Source organism: Octopus sinensis, linkage group LG13 (genome assembly GCF_006345805.1).
Source record: "Octopus sinensis linkage group LG13, ASM634580v1, whole genome shotgun sequence".
Classification (NCBI taxonomy): Eukaryota; Metazoa; Mollusca; class Cephalopoda; order Octopoda; family Octopodidae; genus Octopus; species Octopus sinensis.
This window is the reverse complement of record NC_043009.1, coordinates 71,851,070-71,866,641: the sequence shown is the minus strand read 5'-3', so window position 1 is coordinate 71,866,641 and position 15,572 is coordinate 71,851,070. Positions and strand designations below refer to the sequence as shown.

The 15,572-nt window shown below is 39.4% G+C and overlaps 1 protein-coding gene across 2 annotated transcripts in view; it reads right to left on the bottom strand.

Moving 5' to 3' along the window:
- Positions 1–15,572, bottom strand: part of LOC115218534 (zeta-sarcoglycan) — a 135,311-nt gene that overhangs the window by 15,518 nt on the left and 104,221 nt on the right. For both annotated transcript variants that reach the window (XM_029788408.2, XM_036508537.1), the window contains exon 3: positions 4,793–4,894. In XM_029788408.2, the coding sequence (XP_029644268.1) occupies positions 4,793–4,894 (102 nt within the window). The remainder of the gene's footprint in view (positions 1–4,792; positions 4,895–15,572) is intronic.

Here is a 15,572-nt window from a genome sequence, read left to right as displayed (position 1 = left end):
ACATGCCACTGGCACGAGTGCCATTTGTGTGACACCAGTATCTGCCACAACTACAATTTCACTTGGCTTGATGGGTTTTCTTCTCAAGCATGAGGCACAAAATTTGAAAGGAGCTTTTCATGTGCCACCAGCCACTTTGCCTCTCTGAGACCCAGCACTCACTAAGGTGCTTCTTACATGCCACTGGCACGAGTGCCATTTGTGTGACACCAGTATCTGCCACAACTACAATTTCACTTGGCTTGATGGGTTTTCTTCTCAAGCATGAGGCACAAAATTGAAAGGAGCTTTTCATGTGCCACCAGCCACTTTGCCTCTCTGAGACCCAGCACTCACTAAGGTGCTTCTTACATGCCACTGGCACGAGTGCCATTTGTGTGACACCAGTATCTGCCACAACTACAATTTCACTTGGCTTGATGGGTTTTCTTCTCAAGCATGAGGCACAAAATTTGAAAGGAGCTTTTCATGTGCCACCAGCCACTTTGCCTCTCTGAGACCCAGCACTCACTAAGGTGCTTCTTACATGCCACTGGCACGAGTGCCATTTGTGTGACACCAGTATCTGCCACAACTACAATTTCACTTGGTTTGATGGGTTTTCTTCTCAAGCATGAGGCACAAAATTTGAAAGGAGCTTTTCATGTGCCACCAGCCACTTTGCCTCTCTGAGACCCAGCACTCACTAAGGTGCTTCTTACATGCCACTGGCACGAGTGCCATTTGTGTGACACCAGTATCTTCCACAACTACAATTTCACTTGGCTTGATGGGTTTTCTTCTCAAGCATGAGGCACAAAATTTGAAAGGAGCTTTTCATGTGCCACCAGCCACTTTGCCTCTCTGAGACCCAGCACTCACTAAGGTGCTTCTTACATGCCACTGGCACAAGTGCCATTTGTGTGACACCAGTATCTGCCACAACTACAATTTCACTTGGCTTGATGGGTTTTCTTCTCAAGCATGAGGCACAAAATTTGAAAGGAGCTTTTCATGTGCCACCAGCCACTTTGCCTCTCTGAGACCCAGCACTCACTAAGGTGCTTCTTACATGCCACTGGCACAAGTGCCATTTGTGTGACACCAGTATCTGCCACAACTACAATTTCACTTGGCTTGATGGGTTTTCTTCTCAAGCATGAGGCACAAAATTTGAAAGGAGCTTTTCATGTGCCACCAGCCACTTTGCCTCTCTGAGACCCAGCACTCACTAAGGTGCTTCTTACATGCCACTGGCACGAGTGCCATTTGTGTGACACCAGTATCTGCCACAACTACAATTTCACTTGGCTTGATGGGTTTTCTTCTCAAGCATGAGGCACAAAATTTGAAAGGAGCTTTTCATGTGCCACCAGCCACTTTGCCTCTCTGAGACCCAGCACTCACTAAGGTGCTTCTTACATGCCACTGGCACGAGTGCCATTTGTGTAACACCAGTATCTGCCACAACTACAATTTCACTTGGCTTGATGGGTTTTCTTCTCAAGCATGAGGCACAAAATTTGAAAGGAGCTTTTCATGTGCCACCAGCCACTTTGCCTCTCTGAGACCCAGCACTCACTAAGGTGCTTCTTACATGCCACTGGCACGAGTGCCATTGTGTGACACCAGTATCTGCCACAACTACAATTTCACTTGGCTTGATGGGTTTTCTTCTCAAGCATGAGGCACAAAATTTGAAAGGAGCTTTTCATGTGCCACCAGCCACTTTGCCTCTCTGAGACCCAGCACTCACTAAGGTGCTTCTTACATGCCACTGGCACGAGTGCCATTTGTGTGACACCAGTATCTGCCACAACTACAATTTCACTTGGCTTGATGGGTTTTCTTCTCAAGCATGAGGCACAAAATTTGAAAGGAGCTTTTCATGTGCCACCAGCCACTTTGCCTCTCTGAGACCCAGCACTCACTAAGGTGCTTCTTACATGCCACTGGCACGAGTGCCATTTGTGTGACACCAGTATCTGCCACAACTACAATTTCACTTGGCTTGATGGGTTTTCTTCTCAAGCATGAGGCACAAAATTTGAAAGGAGCTTTTCATGTGCCACCAGCCACTTTGCCTCTCTGAGACCCAGCACTCACTAAGGTGCTTCTTACATGCCACTGGCACGAGTGCCATTTGTGTGACACCAGTATCTGCCACAACTACAATTTCACTTGGCTTGATGGGTTTTCTTCTCAAGCATGAGGCACAAAATTTGAAAGGAGCTTTTCATGTGCCACCAGCCACTTTGCCTCTCTGAGACCCAGCACTCACTAAGGTGCTTCTTACATGCCACTGGCACGAGTGCCATTTGTGTGACACCAGTATCTGCCACAACTACAATTTCACTTGGCTTGATGGGTTTTCTTCTCAAGCATGAGGCACAAAATTTGAAAGGAGCTTTTCATGTGCCACCAGCCACTTTGCCTCTCTGAGACCCAGCACTCACTAAGGTGCTTCTTACATGCCACTGGCACGAGTGCCAGTTATGTGCCACCAGCATCGGCCATGATGGGTCTCCTCAGGACTTATTTTGTAAGCCTGATACTTATTCTATCATTCTCTTCTGACGAACTGCGAAGTCATGGGGATGTAAACACACCAGCACCAGTTGTCAAGCAGTGGTGGTGGACAAACAAGACACACAGACATGTATATATGCATGTGTCTATATATGTGTGAATATGTATATCATCATCATCAACATCATGGTTTAACATCTGTTTTCTGGGCTGGCAACGGGCTGAGCAGTTTGACTGCAGCTGGTCAGGCCATGGGCTGTAACACGCTTTATTGTCTGTTCTAGCACGGTTTCTATGGCTGGATGCCCTTCCTAATGTCGACCACTCCACAGAATGTATTGAGTGCATTTGATGTCATATGAGCACCAATGCTTTTAATGTGGCACCAACACAAGTGCTATGTATGCATATGTGGGTGTGTGTGTGTATATACATATATATATATATATATATATGACAAGAAACTGAGACCTTTGGAGATATGCTGTGATTGAGAGGACCTGGCAACTAAGGTGAGATCCCAGCCATGGCTGATGCCACTGTTGCATGTCCGGCCCATTTAAAAGTACCTTTGATGCGTCAGGCGATATGATGTGCTTGAGATGAACTGTTGAGTCAAGTAAAACCAAAATCGTAGCCGTGGATAGTGCCCTCTGACTGGCCCCTGTTCCGGTCGCACATAAAATGCATCATCTAAATGTGGTTGATGCCAGTGCCCCCTGACTGGCTCCTGTGCCAGTGGAATTTAAATAGCAGTCACTACACTCTTGGAGTGGTTGGCATTAGCAAGGGCATCCAGCTGTAGGAATCTTGCCAGATCAGATTGGAGCCTGGTGCAGCCTCTCGGCTTACCAATCCTCAGTCAAACTATCCAACCCATGCCAGTATGGAAAGCGAATGTTAAATGATGATGTTGATGATGATGATGATGATGATGTTGATGAGGCTTCTTTCAGTTTCTGTCTACCAAATCCACTCACAAGGTTTTGTCCAAAGTGCCACACAGCTATGCCTGCACCTCTATACACACACACACATATATATATATATATATATATATATATATATATATATATATATATATATCTATACACCTAATATACATACATATATACATACATATAATATACATACATATAATATACATACATATATATGTGTAAATACATACATACATACACACATATATATATATATTTACACACACACATACTCATGCACTTTCTCTTATCTCTCTTGAGATTCAAATGGTTTTTTATAGAATTCAAAATTTCATATGCAATGATTTTAAGATTTTAAGATCATATTTATTCTTAACATTTGACTTCTTTGTTTACATTTCATTCAACAGTTAGTTTAAATGAAGCAAAATTAAACTTTACAAATTCCAAAATATTAAAAAAATCAGGTGAATGTGACATTTAAACTCAGGTCGTAATCTGAGAAAGGCAAAAGGAGATAAGAGTCAAAGCAGCAATTCTCCTTTTCCAAATAATTTACAGGAGATCTCACACTTGAATGTTAATTAATGCTAATACGGCAACAGAATATGGAAATATGAAATTGATTCTTCCCTTCTTAAAAAAAATGGTTAGACAAATCAGCAAATTATCTTGTAACAGTAAAGGATTATTATCCCTTATCTAAGAATTTATAGTGAATGTTTTCCTATATTATTGAGATTACTTTGTCCTTTATCCTTTCCGAATAAGATCAGACACCCTGTCAAATACTGGTGATGTTGCAATTGACTAACCTCTCCCTGAAAATTGCTGCTACCTTGTGAATAACTTAGAAATAGCTATTAGGGATCAGGTAATGTGCTAATGGCTTAGTGGTTGAGGTGTTGGTCTCATGACTGTAAGATTGTGGTTTCGATTCCTGGACCAAGCAATGTGTTGTGTTCTTGAGCGAAACAGTTCCTTTCCCATTGCTTCAGTTCACTCAGTTGGTAGAGATGAGTTAATCCTGTGATGGACCAGCGTCCCATCCATGGAAGAATGTATATGTCAGAGAAATCAGCTTTATGCTCTTTACAGAGTAATCGAACCAGTTAAAGCAAAATGAAAAGAAAAAGACTTGAATAGAGTAGAATTTCCTTTGAACATTTGAACATAGAGAGTTCATTATCTTGATTTCAAAGAAGCAATAATTAACACAGCAAAATGGAAATAGAGGTACTTGTCACACCTTTATTTCCAAAAGATAACTGATAAAAACAGAAAACATAAGAAGACAAAGACAAACTCAAATGGGAATGCATATAAAATTCAAATATACTTACTGGCAAAGAATTTATTTTTGATGTGTACAATGTTTTTGTAAATTCTGTTCTACCATCCACCCGGATACCATTGTCTAAGATTCTGAGCTTTCCCATTCCACCCTGAAAAATGAAATAAAGAAAGATATTAATAAAGAAGACAACATATATGTATTTCTGATAATTTACACCTTAAAAATGTGCATGTTTGAGTTTATATATATATAGGGAGAGTTTATGAAAAAAAAAGACGAAGACAGGTGGTGTACAAAACAGACAGATGTATTAGTATAACGCTCAGGAAAAAAATTATATATATATCCACTTCTTCTTTTAGAAGCCTTTTAATGTACTTATATATATATATATATATATATATATATAAATGTAATATCCAGAGATCAAGGTGTAGGAAGAAAGTTAGCTTTGAGCAATTTGTAGTAATTTAAAGAAAAAATAGCAAAACAAAAGACACCCTTCAGGAACAATGGTGGTTTATTGAGATGGAAGGTTGTGGATTTTTTCTTTATTGAAGAATGATGAGCTGGAAAAAAGTTCTTTTTATATTTCATGGTAGGTGACCAGGATTGCCAAGTGAGCAAATAAGAATACAAGAGTTACAGAATGGAGTAGGAAAAATCCGGGTTACATATGTTTCATAGCGAGTGGAACCACAGAAGTGGTAAAATCCAAGTGAGGTGCATACTGCTGGTTACTCTTCAGGCCAAGGATAACTTGGTTAGATTAAAGGCTACATTGTTGCAAGGAGGTACATGTTGACACAAAGAAGATTCAATCAGAAAGTGTATGTTTGTGTGCGTCTGCATGTATGTATGTATGCATGCATGTATGTATGTACGCATGTATATATGTATGCATGTATATATGCATGCATGCATGTATGTATGTATGTATGTATGTATGTATGTATGTATGTATGTATGTATGTATGTATGTATGCATGTATATATGTATGCATGTATATATGCATGCATGCATGCATGTATGTATGTTTGTATGTATGTATGTATGTATGTATGTATGTATGTATGTATGTATGTATGTGTGTATCATCATCATCATCATCTAGTGTCCGCTTTCCATGCTAGCATGGGTTGGACGGTTTGACCGGGCTCTGGGAAGCCAGAAGGCTGCACCAGGCCCAGTCTGATCTGGCAATGTTTCTACGGCTGGATGCCCTTCCTAATGCCAACCACTCTGTGAGTGTAGTGGGTGCTTTTTATGTGCCACCGGCACAGGTGCCAGACGGGGCTGGCAAACGGCCACGGTAGGATGGTGCTTTTTACGTGCCACCGTAAAAAGCACCATCACGCATGTATATATGTATGCATGTATATATGCATGCATGCATATATGCATGCATGCATATATGCATGCATGTATGCATGTATTACATTGGAAAGGAAGTCCTGTTGCATTTCAGATGAGGATAGAAGCAACTGCTTCGTTAGTCTTAATTGATGTAGTTAATCAAGATAATATTTCTCATCTTCATTAATATCATAACCCCCATCTAGTTGGCAAGATGTTGACCCCTTGGCTGTAAAATTTCCCACGCTTCAAAGCAAAGAATACACTGAATACCATTTTAAACCCCTCAAAATTAATAAAACTGATTTTCCTTTAAAAAATGTTGCAATGATCTGTAAAAATGACAAATGGCACAAAATCTGGAGAGTAAGGAGCATGGAGCAAAACTTGCAGATTTTTTCCTGACTTGGGCAATGTTGCATTATCATGTAAGGACAAACCTCATGAATGGCCAAATTGCAGACCTTTTTCTGCAATCCTTTTTCTTTTTCAACAATACTCCCCAGGAACTGTTTTGCTTTGGTTTAAGACTTCATGATAGATGAAACCCTTCATATTCCACAAAAAAAAAACCCCAGAGCATAACATCCTTTGGAAGTGAAGTTCTGGTTTGGGGATGGATTCTCCTTTTTCATTGGGTCCTATTTTCATTGGATGTGATTATAGAAAATCCCTTTTCATCACTGATGATCAAAGAGCGAATCTTTGATTAAGCTGAGGAGCAGTGAGATGAGGAAAAACCCTCGGAACCAACTTTACATACTTTTCCACTTCATTAAGATGTTTAATGACCAAAGTGGTGGTGGTGGTGGTGGTGGTGGTGGTAAGGGACAGTAGAAGAAAGAGGAAAGTAGTGGTGGTGATGTTGGTCAAGCAGGTCAGCAGCTCCTTCCTATTTCTCTGCACTCCATTGATGAGGCAACATTCCAGAACATTCAAGTCTTTCTCAACTCCTCTCAATAAACAAGCTTCATTGCACATCTTTGTTTTCCTTCTTTCTTCCTTTCTATTTCATTTCCGCCCCCGCCCACTCTCTACAGAATATTTTTCTTCCATTTTCTTTTTCTTTTCTCTTTCTTTCTCCTCCTCCTTTGTATCGTCCAATGTATTTTCTCAACCAATTCAAAATACTATAATAGGACAGCTGGAGAGAGGGAGAGAGAGAGAGAGAGAGAGAGAGAGAGAGAGAGAGAGAGAGAGAGAGAGAGAGAGAGAGAGAGAGAGAGAGTGTGTGGGTGTGTGTCCGTGTGTCCATGTGTGATATTGTAGAATTATGTCACATCTTTGAATGTTTGTTACTCCTTTGTAAACAAAAGATTCTTATCTCAAAAGAAAGGCCTACCCCTACCCCCTATCCACCCTACCCATTACCCCCACCCCCGTACCCAGAAGAGAACCTGATGGATGATGATGATTGTTAACTTAAACAAAAGGTTACTTTTGAAACTATGCCATTCACCCACCTACCCATGCCCACCCCATCTGGTTCAACCTCCCCCCTCATGTTTATAATAAAAAAAACCTCCAGTATTTATTGTATTTTTTGGATAGTGTTCTTTGTTAATCTTTTTAAATGCAGATCAGAATAGTTTGTTGGGAATAATAAAATCAGTTTTACTGCATCTAAGTGACACACAGACACTCTGACCCCCCACCCCCACCGTAGATTCAAACACACAGGCACAGAACCAAGGTTGGCATGGGGAGGAATTCACAGACATAAACACACACACACACAGTTAAGAACATCATCTATAGAGACTGAGCTGACAAAGGAGTCCCAATATGGTTTTCCGAACCGCTAGTCATAATAGCCAAATCTTCCCTGCAAATTACACCCTTCTGTATTTTGTATTTATAAGGGATAAGGAAATCTGAGGGTTCACAACAGCTAGAAGAAAAAAAAGAAGGTCCTTGATCATAGTTTTGCTCAATCAGAGCTGGCCTGGGGCTAAACAACACCAATCAACTGTATTTTATGAAACAAGCCTACAGATGAGAAATGGATGAGCTTTCTAGATATAAACTTTTCTTTTTCCTTTTTCTCCTTATCTTTTAATCTTTTCAGTTTTCTCATTCAAATGGCTTTATCACTCCTGGAAATTTGAAATGCGTAATTATCAGCTAAAACATTTAAAAATTATTGTTGTTGTTGTCATCGTTGTTGCTATTCTTGTTATTCTTGTTATTATTATTATTGCTATTGTTTTTCTTCTTCTTCTTTTTCTTCTTCTTCTTCTTCTTCTTCTTATTATTATTATTATTAGTAGTAGTAGTAGTAGTATTTCCATCACCATGACAGTCATCGTCATTGCCTTTGGCACCCCCAACCCCATCATCATTATTTCTTTCTGGGTGACCATTCAACCCTTAGCAACTCCCTTTGTCAGTTCCTTGTAGCACAATGCTTCTCAACCATTTTTCCCCTCTGGACACTTTTGACTCTAATCTACTGGAACCCCACCCACTCATCAATGTTAAAAAAATAATCCTATTATATTTTTATAATCAAAAATTATTAGGAATTGTACAAAAAAAATTGTTAAAATATTTTCTGTATCTCAGAATTATAAGCAATTTATTGGAGATAAATTTTTAAAAGAAAATCTGACCCCTAAAGGTCACAATAACCCCAATTGAGAATCCCTGCTTTTGGCAGTGGTTCAATGGAGGATGGTGGATGAGCAGAACTGTTTAAGAGTTGGTGAAAAGGCGTTGGTAGAGTTTGTTCCATTCTGAGTTCAAATTTCACAATGGTTTACTTTGCTTCTCATCTAGTGAAGGTCAATAAAGTGGGTACCAGTTGAGCATTGGGGCCAAAAGCAATCAACAAGTGCAGGTCTCCTGAAAGAATTAAGACTTTCAGCCAAAGTCAATGAAATAAGAACCAGCAATATACAGAAGTTGGCAGTTACCATCTCCACTTTATTCCAAGTAACACACCACTCTCTCTCTCTCTCTCTCTCCCCCCTCCTTCTCTTGCCTTCCATATCTGACTCACCCTAAAAACTGACTCACACCCTTTCGAACATGTTCAAATGCCCTTCTTGCCCCTGTCATCCCTACAGATGTTGACTTTGAGCTGTTCAAAATGAACTTTGACCTCAACAATCTCCCAAGTCTCAGACTTAGTTGGAATGTCTGCAAGTGCTGCCCTTTTCCCTTGTTAGCAATCAATGAGTACAGTTGATCCCCCCTGTTGTGAGGAGCATTGTCACCCATGTTGTGGTGATTGCTTGTTGGTGTGTGTTGGAATTGTTGAAGACCATCATCATGTGGTCTGTCTGTCCAGCTGTCCGGCTGTCCGGCTGTCTGTTTGGCTGCATGTATAATAAATGAAGCAACTCACAAACTTCTGACATATTTATTGCTGGACAGGATTAATAATGTGTTGACTGTTAACAGAAGAAAGATGCTGATAATATAACTGCTGACTGGAAGGTGAGGACCATGTTGTGTCTGGAGGAGGTCAGCTGTGGTGGATCGGTGTGTGGGTGACCAAAGTCACATCTTGCTTAAGGTGGCCTGTCTGAGTGCCCACGGTGGACTGGTCTTAGCAGTCTGCCTTCTGTGAGTGTCCAAGGTGGTTGGCCTGAGTGCTCGAGGTCATCTGGCTGAATGTCTGACACTGTCTTTTGCTGACTTTGGTGCTAAACAGTTGCTACAGAGCAAAAAAGGGAATAAATTTGAAACCCCCTGAGGGGCCACAGCTTCATTTTGATTGCCTGATTGATATACAGATCCATCATATGAAAGTGTGGTAGCCCAATCATGACCCCTAACTGTGTATTTTGCAGTTGGGAATCCGGAATTACAACATCTAATAATTTTTCCTTATTTCTGGCTGTAAGGTGTGTTTTGAATGAGATTTGGTTGTCAATTTTAGCATGTCAGTTGACTATGTATATGTTCCCTTTAATATAGTTGGTGCACTTTTTCAATTTTTAAAGGTGCAAAGGTGAATGAAATAGTTACATAAGAAAGATTGCAACAAAATAAGGGAATTAAGGAATAAAGGAGTGACATGGTAGGAGAAGATTTCAGTAGATTTTAAGATGGAAGAATTAACAAAAGAAACGAGGAACTAAATAAATCTCTCCCAGAAGAATGATTATTTTCGCCACTCCCCCACCTTCTCAAGAATTTCTAGCATCTGTTCATCTCATGAAATTTTGATAATATCTATGTTAAATTGGAATGAAATCATTAACCCTCTACTTTGTCAAATCTAATGCTTATCTATTCACATTCATTGTCGTCGTCGTCGTTGTCGTCATCAAATATCTGGTTTCCATGCTGGCATGGGTTGAATGGTTTGACCAGAGTGGGCAAGCAGGAGCACTAATTTGATTTGGTTTCTAAGGCTAAGTGTCTTTCTTAACACCAACCACTCTACAGAGTGCATGGGATGCATTTTTAAGTGACATTTATACGGCACTGGCACAGGTGCTATTATGTGGAACCAGCATGAGTGCTTTTAGATGGTGCAAGCATGAATGCCTTTACGTGGCACCAGCTCAGGGCTCAAGAACAGGTCAGTCCTATTCAGCAGGGGGAGCAACATCAAAAATCCTGCTGTGATGAATGGGTCTTCATAAGCATTAACAGTTCTGCTGAACCACATATTCAATCATGGCTTTGAGATTTTGATGATGGGTTTATTTATTTTAAAATGGCGTTGTAAGGTATGTGTGAGAGGTTGGATCTGGCCAGTTAAACCATAAAACTGGCTGAATATCTCTGCTGAATCTGGCTGGTTAAAATGTTTGAGGATTAACTGATTGACTTCAGTGAGATCTAAATTTGGAATGGTCAACAGTCTTTTACTAGTATTTCAGAGATTCTACCATGCATTACATTACTGTAATAATGAATTCAAATTTTTGCACAAGGCCAGCAATTTCAGGGAAGAAAGTAAGTCAATTGCATCGACTCCAGTTTTAAACTGGTACTTATTTCTATTAACCATGGTGGAATTTGAACTCAGAACCTGACCATTTTGCCTCGTGTGCTTCTGGTTCTGCCAGATTGCTGCCATATAATTACTTTACTTACATTATTAATATTTGACAGACACTTGTCCCCATTTAGCCTGTTTTTAACACAATGTTTCGGCTGATATACCTCCAGCCTTCTTCAGGTATCTTGGGGAAATTTTGAACCTGGGTTCTCATTCCTAAGGTATTTTTCAATGTTATTATCATTATTATTATTATTATTATTATTATTATTATTATTATTCAGGTCACTGCCTGGAATTGAACTCGGAATCGTGGGCAATCATAGAGTAAATTTTAGGGCTTATAAATCTAATATCCTCCTATCCTTCCTTAATACCGGTTCCCATCTGCTACTCAAATCTGCACTCAGTCTGCTTAGGAGGTTGTTCTCTCCTAGCATATGTGCTGCTTCTTTTCATTTTCGTATTTATTAAAACATTACCAAAGCTGCTGCTGGGGGGGGGGGACTTAGCTGATGCCATTGGCCCCAGGGTTTAACAGCTCCTGTATTTTATTGACTCAAAAAGAATGAAAGCAAAACTGACCCCAGTGGGATTTGAACTCAGAATGTGAAGAGTTGGAACAAACAGTGCAAAGCATCTTTTCACCAATTCTACGGATTCTGCCAGTAGCATTATCACAGAACTACAGAGAATCAAAGATGTGAACAAACTTTGGATTATAAGGGTGTCTGATGTACCATTCTTTGGTGGAAGCTATCAGATATTGGTGTGGCATCATATAACCGAGTGTTTCTTCAAAGTATCCAACAAACCAAAACACAATCCTTCATTTCTTGCTTTTGCACTCTCTTTCATTAAATCAGATCATTAATGCCTCCAATTAGGATGGTTTATCAAAAGACCAACCGGGTCAGGCAGCGATGGGTTGCCATTAACCAACATGAAACAAGACCATTAATTGGCGCTTATCGCATTTGATGACAAACAGCTGTCAGATTCCATGGAACTTCTTAAACTTTTGAAGTAACCTCATAAGACAGCTGCCTGTTTGTAAAAAAAAAGAGAAAAAAAAGCCTGGTTCCATTACAGAAAGAGGAAACCCCTACCAAACCTGGCGCTGGTCCTGGCATCAAGCAAGACAGCCATATCAGACAACAGCATCAGGCATCCTTCACAAGAAAAAAAAATGGGAAGGAAATAAACAAACCCCACCCGGAGTCGGGTGGAAGCAGGAAACTGGGTGGGGGTGGCCCGAGAGGGAAGTTATTTGGCACCACCAATCCATATTGATATAAAAATACAAGATTCATTTGTGCTTCCCACTTTTCTAAAGCAGGTGCAAAGAATTACTGATACCATTCTCTCATTTCCAAAATGTCTGCAAAGAAATAAATATTCTTCGATGTTTATGGCACAATTTATTTTATTACTTATTTATATTTATTTTTGTTTAATTTTAAAAAAATCTTCTTTGTTTATATTATTTCTCTCTTCTTTTTTCATTTCTTTATTTGGTTGTTTTTCTCATTTCTTTTTATCTTTTACTTCTTTCCTTGTTTTACACACACTCACACACACACACCTATGTGTATGAATGGGTTAAGTAACCATTAAATAAGTAGGATTTCTTCTCTATAGTTTATTAAAGCTGGTATTAAGTATATAGGGCAGAAAAATGAGTGCATTTAACACTCTCTGCTACTGAATAACAGGGCACACACACACACACACACACACACACACACACACACACACACACACACACACAGTCATTTTGTACAACATGATAATGTTCGTCCGTTGAGTTTCTTGGGTTTTAAGTCTTGGTGAGTAACTTATAATGAATAGTGTCTGTGGTGCAACTAGTACTGAATACTGCAAACAGGTTCTGCTTGATACTTCATACTCTGTCTCTTTACTATAAATTGTAGAACAATTGACAAATATTCCATTAATGTCAGATATGGAAGAGGGAAACGGCAGAAAATTCATCAAAAAACATGAAACAAGTAGAACTGTCCGAAAGAAGCCCATCAAATGTAAATAAGAATGGAACCAAAATGCAGTAGAGGACATTAAAACATTTGGACAGATAGACGATATAAAGGTGGACAAGGGAAACAACAATTAGAAGGATGGGCAAAAAAAGACGGGTCATTCGTGGTTTTCTTTCCTCAGTCAAGTACCCGAAGTCACAAGCATTTTGGGCAGTTATACTTGAGATGGTTCAATCTGGTTGTCCCCAAAAAAGTCTAAGCTAAGAGCATTAGACCCCTTTGTGAGAAAGCTAGCGAATGTGTATGGCAACAAAGGCACAAAAAACAAAAAAACAAAAACCAAAAAGAACAGAGAACATGGTACAGAATTACGAATGCAAGCAACAAGAAATAACAGGCATCTTTCAATTGAGAACGAATCAAATTGAACCAGTGTGTATGAAGTGAAAGCCTAAAGGCAGGAACATGGGAGATGGACAGAAGAGGTGTTGATGGTTGGCAGTCAGGCCAAGAAAGAAAGATCATGACTAGCTGCACTAGCTGGACACTGGTCATGTGGAAGGAGGAGAAATGGGTAGAGATTGGAGTGAGATTGGAGGATTAGATGTATGTGTGTGTGTTGCTGTTTCTCCTGTATCGACATCATGTGGTGGTTCTAAATGAGCACCATTTTCATGCAATTGGTTTCCTTCATGGAAACATGTCTGATCATGAGGAATATTACTTGAGTTTGAAACAGGTGAGGCTTGGTAACAGGAACGGTGTCTAGCTGTGGAGAATCCGCCTCAGCCAATCTCCTCCGACCCATGCAGGCATGGAATTGTGTACTTTATACAGGGATGATTATGAGGTCCCTGGAAATGTGTGCAGTGTTTGAAGTAATCCTAGATTAAAGACAAAATGGATGTGATCAGAACATCTCTCTTCACTGGTCTGCCTGACCAGAACTGGCCTTTGGCTAAACAATGGTAATGAGAACTATTACTTATAGAATAATGAGAAATAAAATCAGACATTGTGGAATGTCTAACTCATGACGTGGAGAGATATAAGTAAGTGAATACTGCAAACTGCTTTGCTCAGTGAGTTTGGGTTTGTGCCAGACAATTGCCTTGGTTCCTAGCAGAGATTATATGGCAGCTAACAGTCTATTATATCGACCCCGTTCTTACTGGTACTCATTTGATCAACTCTGGAATGATGAATGACAAATTTGAGTGGAAACCGAAACCAAAACACAAGAAAGTACTGCACGGCATATGACGATGTGGTGCTCTACCAGTTATGTCATCCATGGCCCTTAGTATGTATTTAATAATATTAGCAGTTAAAGTAGCTTTGTTTTGAAATACGATGCATATACATAATAATATTAGTTGTGAAAGTGGTTTTTGTTATGAAATCTGATAGAGCTTGGATAACACAACCATAGAAAGTTGCGATCTGAAACAGGAGGAATGGTAAGCACAAGGACGGAAGTTCAATGCAACCAAGAAGAAAGCAAAACATCTGGATTCCGAATCAGAGACATGAGACTTTTCTTAATCTGGGTTTGTATTTCTTGGTTAACTTACAGAACAAATACTAAACTGACTGATTTAATAACTCTTTACTTATTTATTATTGATCTATCAAAACTAACACATGAATAGTATAATGTATTTTGCCAATCACTTTTAAATTGGAAGTTAAATTATTGATACAAAGAGACAACTCCTAAACACACACACACACACACACACACATATTACTTTGCATTACAAAAGTGATACATTCCTGAAAATTTTAGCTTAATATGAAATTTCACAACTATTTCTCTATCGACTTCCATTTCACATAAACTGGAAGTGAAACAGAAGAGAGATTTTGTATTACAGAATTTCACATTATGGCAAGATTTACAGGAATGTAACACTTTTGTTACACAAGGAACGTCTGCATGCATGCATGAGTGCACGTGCATACATGTGTGTGTATCTTTATCTTTTCTTTTACTTATTTAATTCATTGGATGCTAGCCAAGCTTGATGATGATGATGATGATGATGATGAAGATGATATAGATATTGTCCTATTATTTGCATTTGTATTTGTGTACCATTTCTCCATTCTTTCCCCTGTCTTTGATACATTCACTGCTTTCTTCCAAGGAATCTAGTGCTCTTAGCTTAGTTTTTTTCCTTGGGGCTGGCCAGGTTGGAGTAATCTCGAGTATAATCAGCCAAAATTGCAAAGATAATCTGGAACTCGACTGAGGAAAGAAAACTCTGAATGACTCATCCTTGTTTTTTCTTGTCCCTTTTTTTGTATCATCTAAAGTCTGGATGTTTTGCGTTCTTGCCCTATTTTTTGTATTTCTTTATATATATATATGATGTACTGGAATCATGTCAGTGACCAGGTCTCAGCTAATGTGAGGAAAATTTTGACAACAAATGATAAAGGTTTTATTGAAGTCAACAGGTTTTGTGTGTTTTTGAATGGCTAAAGTGTATCGTTCATGCTGCAA